The sequence below is a fragment of the Pteropus vampyrus genome, unplaced genomic scaffold (genome assembly GCF_000151845.1).
Source record: "Pteropus vampyrus isolate Shadow unplaced genomic scaffold, Pvam_2.0 Scaffold53, whole genome shotgun sequence".
Taxonomy (NCBI): Eukaryota; Metazoa; Chordata; class Mammalia; order Chiroptera; family Pteropodidae; genus Pteropus; species Pteropus vampyrus.
In genome coordinates this window covers 7,817,020-7,826,935 of record NW_011888834.1, presented here as the reverse complement: position 1 = coordinate 7,826,935, position 9,916 = coordinate 7,817,020, and the positions used below count along the sequence as shown (strand labels likewise).

The 9,916-nt window shown below is 32.2% G+C and overlaps 1 protein-coding gene across 7 annotated transcripts in view; it reads left to right on the top strand.

Annotated features, from left to right (window-relative positions):
- MAP9 (microtubule associated protein 9) overlaps positions 1 to 9,593 on the top strand; it is a 33,916-nt gene extending 24,323 nt beyond the window's left edge. For 3 of the 7 annotated variants that reach the window (XM_023530751.1, XM_023530750.1, XM_023530756.1), the window contains 2 exons: positions 2,006 to 2,078; positions 4,096 to 8,177. In XM_023530751.1, the coding sequence (XP_023386519.1) occupies positions 2,006 to 2,078; positions 4,096 to 4,220 (198 nt within the window). In that variant the 3' untranslated portion in view covers positions 4,221 to 8,177. Of the gene's footprint in view, positions 1 to 2,005; positions 2,079 to 4,078; positions 8,178 to 9,563 lie in introns of those variants that run through there. The other 4 variants (XM_023530752.1, XM_011360321.2, XM_023530755.1 and 1 more) reach the window with 3 other exon arrangements.
- The last annotated feature ends 323 nt before the right edge of the window (positions 9,594 to 9,916 follow it).

The following is a 9,916-nucleotide window of genomic DNA, read 5'->3' as shown; positions in this document are numbered from 1 at the left end:
CAGAAGTGTAAAATTTCTCCACAGGGCTTAGGATTCAACAGTTTCTTTCCAATGGAGTTTCTTATCAAACTGTTTTTGAATTCATGCCAATCTTCTAGTTAAAAAATATCATCCAGGGTATTTTGTAGTTGCATTTCTCTGGTCAAAATTGAGTTGGAGCATCTTTTTATTTTTATGCAGGTCATTTATATATTTTTCTGTAAACTGTCAAATCATAGACTTTGCACATTTTTCTATTAGTCTTTCTCTTATTGGTCTCTAGAAGCTGTTTTTATGTATTAGGGAAATTAGCCTATCATTTCTGATATGAGTTACAGATATTTTTTTTCATTGTTTTGTTGCTCTCTCCACTTGGTATATAGTATTTTGTTCCCTAAAGATTTTTATTTTCTGATGTCAAATGTACCAATCTTTTCTTCTGGGTTCTGATTTTCAGGTGTAGTTGAAAAGACTTTCTTCATAACTTGAGGTTAAACAAAGTGCCCATTTTAATCCTAATAACTTCATGACTTTAATATCTTAACATTTTAACATTTGATGTACTTGGAATTTATCCTGATGTATGGTGGAAAAATGATTCCAACTTTATTTTTCCTGAATGCATAGTTTATAAAATAGCCCATCTTTTACTTATTTGAGGTACTGCCTTTATTATCTGATACATTCCCAGATGTGGGGGGTCTGTTTCTTGACTTTCTGTTTCACTGGTCAATCTTACTGTCCATATCCCAGTACCACAGTTTCATTATCAGGGCTTCATTTGTCTTAGTATCTGTTTGAATTAATCTTCTTTCATAGCTCTTCTTTCAGAGTTTTTCTGACTATTATCGTTTCTTTTTTCACATAAACTTTAGAACTAAGTAGCTAGAGAGTCACGTAGGACCCAAAGCAGGATGTTTAAAGATAGGAAAAAGATGAAATACTTAGGAATAAACTTATTAAATGCACAAGACTAAAATGAAGAAAACTTTAGAACACTCCTGAGGGATGCAAATGAAGACTTGATAAAATGGATCGAAACTGCCCTGGAATAAAAACACTCAATTTTATAATAATGTTATAAAGATGTCAATTCTCCCTGAAGTAACTTACGAATTTAATGTAATCCTAATAAAATACCAACAGAATTTATTGGTATTTATGTGTTGACTTAGTGCTGTAATATGCTAATTCCAGGCAGAAAAATAGTAATAAAATAAGGTGATCATAATTGTTTAAATGGTTTGAATGAGGGAGGCAGTGTTTTATGGTTTCCTTTGATTAAACTCGTAAATAAAGCTTTGTTCTAAAAATAATTCAAAGTCTTATATTAAGGAGACATGTACTGACTGACTCTGCTAGTATCACTTAGACTAATTAACTGTAAATGTTTAAGTTTTCAGTTTTATTTTCACATACTTTTGAATTTCCTTGATGACTAAGTCACAGGTACATTATGTTTTATTATAGTACTTAGTCACTTTCTCATTCTGATCAGTCCTCTGGAAAACAAAAACTCATCAATCAAAAATCTAAGGTGAAAACAACTTGTTTTGATATGTAATAAAACCTTTACAAATATAGCGCTACCTATAAAATCATCCATAGACAAAATGTTACATATTTACTCCCCATCTTACCGATTTCTTATTGAAATTTGTTTGCAGATAGAATGGAAAAAATACCCCTATATGGAAGTTTAATGACTTCAGTTTTCATTAAAGTAACATCTCAAAATATTGATGTACAACCTAGCTTGGGTAGTGAGCACTTGATGAGTTATCGTTGTAGGGGAAAGTTGTAGCCAAAGATCAGGTAAGACTCTCTTCTTCATGCTGGTTCCAAGATTAATTCATAGTTACCTGTAATAAGAAAATGAATGAAAGTTTCAGCCTCTAACAAACAACAGTCAGAAGGACTTTTAAACAAGGTTTTTAAAATTATTACTCAAGATAACATTATTGAGCCACATTAATTAATATTAAGATTGATAATTAATTGCTTATTTCCTGTCCTGACTTTTTAGTGCCTGCTGGTAAAACCAGATTCGTTTCAAGTTTCTCTCTCTCTTCCCACGCTAAATGAAACAGACAAAAAAAGGTTTGTTCAGTTTCTGTGGACACAGCCTGGTTGTTGCTTTTCCCCCACCAAGATAGAGGGTCTGTCTCTCTCTAAAATCCTAAAATTATTGACAGTGATCCAATTAAAGCTTTTTTTTTTTTTTCCTCAATTAAGATTCTAAAAGGAGATTCCCTCTTAGCTTTACCAGGAGTAGCAAGTGTACAAGTGCTGACGTTATACAGCAAGATGTTAAGACAGATAGAAAAAAATCTCATACCTCTCTTCACTCTTTTTGTTGTCCGTGAATAATTGTATGCTAACGGAAACCTTGCATTATCATATCCTCCTGATATTTATGCATTCCGTACATGTATTGATAAAAGAAGCAGGGTTGTCCAAGGGTTTCCCAATACTGCTGCTCTTTCAGGAAACCACCAATCTTTACAGTGTTAGAACGCTGGAGAAATGGAGAGACAATCTGAACTGCACACAAGACACCTCAGAACCTATATGTAAGGATATGCTACATATATAATAGAGTAACACAATTTAATAGATGCAAGGAAATAACTGGGATTATTGGTGTGACATTTTGGCATAAATCACTTAACAGAATTACCTTACAGCACTAGAAACTCCAAATGAATTTAAAGTGTTAAATATAAAATGGTAAACAATAAAACAGAAAAAAAACAGTATTTATAAAATCTCATAATAAGATGCTTTTTAAAACATAAAAGTGCTATAAGAAATAACAAAACATGAACAGATATTGAATTTAAAATCATTAAAATATCAAAACGAAAACTCAGCATAGGCGCTAGTTGGAGGCTGAATTCTTACAGCCACTTTGGAAAATAAATCATCATTGTCCAACAAAGTCGAACATATTCATACCCTACAAACCAGAAATTTCACTCCTAGGCACACACATGGAAAGAAAATCTTGGCTTCTGTGCACAAGGAATTGAACAGTGATTTTTTTTTTTTTTTTTTGGCGACATTGTCTTGGCATGCAAATAAAAAATGAGAACATCATATCTTTGACAAAAAAATAGATTAATAAATTATGATACATTGATATGTTGGAATTCTGTACATCAGTGAACTAGAGCTACAATTCCATATAGATGGATCTCAGAAATATGAATTTTAAAAAGCAAGTTGCAATAGAAAATATAGCATGATACCTTTTAGTATAAATTCTAAAAACTGGAAAGACAAAATTATGTGGTTTCGGGGATAAATACATATATAATAAAAGTATTAAGAGATGCACTGCAATGACAAGCATCAAATTCAGGGTCATGGTTACTTCAGTGGGGTGGAGAGACAGGAAAGTGTGATGAGGGGGCCAACATAGGGAGCTTCCAAAGTACTGGTCATGTTTATTTCACAGGGCAGATAGTGGCTACGCAGCTTTTGATTATAACACTTTTAAACTGTTGTCTGTGGCTGAAATATCTTATTTTTTTGGTAAAAATTAAGGACTAAAAGTAATGTTGACAAAATGGTTGCTGCAAAGATAATATTTATCAAAGGAAACTATGCAAATTGCTAAAAATTAAAAGCATCTATATCCATAGAGTTAGTTGAGCCAAATTATTGAGCCAAAAATTTACAAAAGGGCTTAAGAAATGAAAATGTGCTCAAGCTCAATAATAAGCAAAGAAACATGAGGCTCAACTTTCAATTATTTATAAAAAATTTGAAGTTTTCCATGCTGCAGTGGCATATTCAACCTCTGCACCCAGTAAATTTCTTTCTGCGAATCTGCTCTCCAAGTCATCACTACTGATAATTATTGTCTCTGAGTTATGCAATTATAGGCCTTTTTTCCTGTTTTACATAATTCTTCTTAAATATTACTTTTAATATTAAAAAATTAAGTGGTACGTTAATACCTATTAGTAGTATGCTTATAAATTTGCAATATTTCCTGGGTGCTGTTTTATAACCAATTAAACTAGGAAATGACTTTTAAATATCTTATTGGATTATTTTGTTCATCTGTCTATATATGTATATAAATTTGTAGTTTTCTATTTTCTCTTTAGGAAAAGAAAGAAAGGCAGGAAAGAATTGAACGAAAACAAAAGAAACATCATTCCTTTCTTGAAAATGAGGCACTTCCTCCATGGAGCCCTCCAAGCAGAACTGCATTCTCGAAAGTGTTTTGATAATTCTAATTCTTACATTATTTAGTTATTAATTCAACAACGTTAGTCATAGGTTTGAGACTATTTATTCAATTATTTATAGTTAGAAGAGTATTTTAATTAAATGCTAGTCACTTCTACTGACACTGAAAAAGATGCTTTGGAGCTTAATCGGTGAAAGACTTGAAAGCATTTTTTGAACTGTAAACTGCCTCAAATGAAAAGCTAATCATCACATTGCTCTTACCTTTAAAATACATAACCTTTATCATGTCCTGATAATCGTACAGTGAGGTGATCCATTGTCACTTTCACTAAGCTGTGCACGTTATTTAAGTGTATTTATTCTCAAAAATAAAAAGGAAACTACCTAGGTACAATAATTATAGGAATAATTGAATTTGTAAATGATCGTGCATCTGGATTCAGGTATTTAAATGAATGATTGCTAGGGAGTATGCATATATTATTTCTTCTAAAATTGATCTTTAGCTCAAAGCAGTTGCATTTGCACTGTGCAAGCTAGAATTTTGGTCAACCGAGGCAGCAATTCAGTAGAACTCCAATCATAGAGGTATTTTAATTAAGAAGTTTGCCTTGTGTTTCAATATGAATGTACTTTATCCCAGACTTACATGACAATCATAGGCACTTTATAATGAGCAGACCTCTGAAATTTGTCTTTCTAAATTCTATCTCACTTTATTATTTCAGTGATACCAAAAGATGTCCATTTAATGGTAGTGATATACTTACACATTAGTTCTGGAAATTTCACAGCAGTTCAAGATCATTATCTATTATTGTTTTCCATACTAAAGCCATAAATGTGATAAAGGCAATTTTTATCCTTTTAACTAATCCAGAGCCTTAGAGCTTGTATTTGGAAGAGGGCTGTATGGGAAGATAATTTGTAGAAAATGTCCATACAGTATTTAGATCTCTGCATATCCTTGGACTCATACTTGAACTGGTCAGCTAGTTTGTCACAGGCCAAGCATATGCTCTCAGAGTTGAAGTGCTGCTTTAGCCAATGATACGATGCAATGGTAGATGAGAATAAACAGTTACTATTTATTAAGCACCTATAGCATCCTCTCTTCTGGATCCTTATAGATGTTATTTCTCACATTTACACTATTCAGAGTAGGTGTTATTAGCCTCATTTTGCAGATAAAAATACTGAGACTCAGAGAAATTAAATAACTTGCCACACATTCAGCATGTGACTGAGCTGAGATTAGATGGAGCTGATTAAGGCAACCTCTCTCCAGAATCCACATGCTTGTTTCATGCTCTCATGTAGCCTTTCATGTGGCCTGTCAAGACCTCTGTATTATATTAATCTTGAGAACACATTTTACCTCTCAGATCGTACAGTCATATATTATTATCCAGAGATTATCTTTCCCTTAAGAAACGGCTGTTTGTTAGTAGAGATGGTAGACCTCATTAGATCGATAAAATGAAAAAAGAATTTATAATATTTAAGGAACTAGTCAAATGCTTTGTATCTAGTATCAGAATGTTAGAAAACCCAGCAGATTATGAAACAGGCTTCAAGATAGTCACTTAGGAGGTTTACGCTCTGCAAACTAACCTTTTTGCTGCAGTGTGTGTGCAAGATAAAAATTTCATGGATTACTTTGTAAGATCACATCGATGCTATGGATAAATAAAAGAGATTTCATAAATAAAACTAGAAGCCTTTTTATACTGCCTGAACTAGGAGAATACTTTATGACTGACATTATTACTAGCAATGTGTATCATCAACATGGGATTTAGGGCCTCTCTCATTCATCCATTTGCTCCCCATAGTGCCAAACAAAATGCCTACCACAATAGATCATTAAGTGCCTAATGTATAGAATTTGCTGTTTAGAACTAAAAAGATATTTGCAAATTCTAGGGAAGTAAAAGGAAAAATAGGAAAAAAGTACAGATACTTTTAGGGCTGTGAGATCATAAACGTGTGTCATAGATGTCACATTAAATATTTACTTAAACTTCTTGATCGTTTTCTTCTATTTTATCACATTTAATGTTATCTTTATCACTGCTTAGTTGTGAGAATTGAATGAAATTAACTAATGTAGCACATATGGCACATAGTAAGGACTTAATAAATGTTCTCTGTTTTCATTTATTTACCATCATGGACCCTACATTTCCCCATTTCATGTATCTGAGAAAGTTAACATAAATGGGGTTGATAATGGTTATTTGACATTACCCATTTTAGCACACAAGAAATCTCTGCTTTCCTGGCCAGCCTAGGGTGTAACACTCAAAAGAGAATACGGAGGTGACCTGTATTAGGGACCTCCTAAAAAAAAAAATCTAAATACTAATTTCTTAGTGTTGCTTGTGAGGTAGGATGAAAAGGGAATTGAAATGTTTGCAAAGACCCAAGTCATTTCCTTCAAATAGGGATTTTTGTTTTACTCTGATAAAAGAATACATGTTATTTCCTGTTTACAGCAACCTGTGCTGATTCAGTTAACTGATGAAATCACCTCTTCTTCTGTAGCAGAAATAAAGCTGACATTTGGGAGCTAAGTGAAAATACAGTACTATTTACCTTCTAAGATCCAAAGGGAAGAATCAAGCTTGGTAATAATCTCTTAAATATATTTACCTATTTAAGGGGTATAGATTTCCCATATTCCTTTAGAAGTATCAAATATCAATATAGGTATTTGCTCTTTAAGTTTTTATTAATTTACAATACCAAGGAATTTTAATTTAAGGACACCGAAAGCCTATATAGAGATTAGTTTTACAAACTGTATTATCACTTGAAATGCTGACACTTCAAAGTAAGTAGGAATTTCCCTAGAAATTTAAATATTAATACTAAAAAAATGTTTTGTGCAGAATTTAAGTTACATAATAATCAACAAAATAGTAGTGTTACATAAACAGAAACAATATGACATTTTAGATCAGAAGGGGGTTTCAGTTTTCTTAATAAAAGAAATAACTGTTCGGGGATAATAATATTCCAGTGCATCACATTTTGAAAATGTCAATAGTGCATTTGTTGCTTCAAATAGTATTGAAACTGATTTTTTTCACCATTGCTAAAGCAGTAGCTGATAAGGTGTCCACAGTTGTATGTACTTTAGAGTGTTATTACTGTTCATCAAGAAGAGATTTTAATAATTTAATAAACCTGGCCCAAACTCTCTTCTAAGTTGAGGAAACTGATTCCTGAAGACTTTGACTTGCCCAAGCTCACACAGCTAACTACAAGAAATCTGGAGTTAGAATTTAGGTATCAGGTTTCCCCGTCATACTCTACATACCATTCCACTATTTTGATAATCTGATAAAATTTTCACACTAACTTTTTCAAACTTTCAACATTACTAATGTAGTTGATTTTTAATTTCTCAGATGTCTCCTTATTTTTCCACTATATTCTTCATAACTATCCACCAGATTAAAGCTGTTTGGGCACATAAACTACCGTTTAAAACATAGATTCTTAAGTCCTGAGTCACGGGTTAAGATACAATAGAAAAAAGGAATTTCAAAAATGAGAAAATTGCATGTTAGTCAAAATAGTTCCTAAAGGTTAACTTATACAGAAAACATATTTTCCTGATTTAATCTTGGGTACGATTTCAATAGTGCTGTATTAATAAGTATTTAAATTCATTCATTCCACACAAAGAGAAGATATTATCAATTTTCCTGTCTCCTAGTTACATTGGCTGACAGAATAATAAATGCTATATAAATGCTTAACGAGAGACTTCTCTAAGTTCTTTTTACTTTAAAATTAAATGTGATTTGATGTTTAAGCATATATGTTACATGTAATGGTATAATATTAACCATTGAGTGAACTAAATTGGTGTTGAATTTAGAATGTAGTTTTAAGAATTATTTGAGAAAATGTATGTAATATCTGCTTTTTACTAGCACGTTTTCATATAATGTTAAATAAAATGAACCATTCAAGCTTTATTTTATTGGGTGATATTATTTAGTGAGTGTGCCCAAATTTCATTTTATAATGTTAGGAATTGTGATATGAGTTTTATTTATGGGCTAAAATTGAAATAATTATTATGCTGATCTACCCTTTATTAGAAATGACTGCAAATTTTAATATAAAACTTTTAAAATTAAAACAATACACAGATTACAAAGGTGATATAATCATATAATGGTCAAATAATTAGAAAATGCAAAGAGCAGATATCACCCACATTCCCATCTCCCAAAGACAGAGTTAACATACTATGTACTCTCTCAGCTTTTAGTTTCCAGTGCCTTCACCCCTGCACTGAAATTAAGCTGAGTGAAGAAGGTAGATGCAGTTCTCTTTCTCTTTCTTTTTCTCCCTGTCCTTCTGTATCTGTCTGTCTATCTCTCTGTATCTGTATCTCTCTCTGTCTCTCTCTCTCGCTCTCTCTCTTGCTCTCCATGCTACCTATATGTGTATATACATTTATGTGTGTGTGTATATATAATACAATACACATGCACATACATGCGTATATTCGGACACACATAATTTGTTCTTTAAAATAAAAATGAGTTTATCTATTTGGTAACCAGGTCTTTTTACTCAACAATATTCAATGAACATATTTCCACACTATCATACCTTTCTAAAAGCAGGACTGTGGCAATAGAGGTAATATTTGATGCTGCAACTACATTTTATTTAACATTTGGGGGCAATTTGTTTCCTCACAAATGTTTACTATAGTAACAATACAGTCCACACCCTTATAGTCACTATCCTTTTTATCAGAGACAGTGAACCTCATTAAATCTATAAAATATTCATAATATTTAAAGAGGTAGTCAGACGTCTTCTGTCTAGTGTTAGGATGTCAGAAAACCCAGCAGATTACAGAACATAGGCTTTGAGATAGTCACTCAAGAGGATTTACACTCTGAGAGTTAACCTTCTTGCTGCAATGTGTATGCAAAATAAGAAAAATGTCACGGATCATTTTGTAAGGTCACATCAGTGCTATGGATAAATAAAGGGGATCTCATAAAGAAAACTAGAAACCTTTTATTCTGCCATAACTGCAAGATGTGAAATGGGAGTTATTTAACGGGCATAGAATTTCAGTTGTGCACGTCGTAAGGAGTTGTGGAGATGGTTGCACAGCAATGTGAATGTGTTTACCACTATGAACTGTACACATAAAAATGGTTGAGGTGACAATTTTTTTAATGTATATTTTACTCCAATTATTTTTAAAATTGCACAGTGAAACAAATAAACAGAAAGAGCTTACTTGTCCATTTATAAGAGAGATATAGAGAAAACTTCACCCCTAATTATAGAATTTGTCTTTTCTTTTTGTCTCATCAACTTGCTCATTCCAGATGACTCAGTGTTGATTTAATTACGTTGCCAGGGGAATGTCAGATGCTGATGGGCTCAGACCTAGACTGACTGCTGAGTACCAAAGCGACATTCCACCTAAACCTTCTAGTAACTCTTTCTTTCAGATTGCTTTTCTTGGATATTCCTGCCTACTTAATTTTTTGAGGTAAGCTTTAGGGTTCTTTTTAAGTTTTTAAAACAAAATTATGATTCTTGGTAGAACTGCAGTAACCATACATAATAATACATTCCGTTAGTTTAAAAAAGATAAAATTGAAACCAGTTGCTTTCTAGAGTGATTAATGTTCACTTATAATTTTGTATGGATATCCATTTAACTTTTTAAAATAAT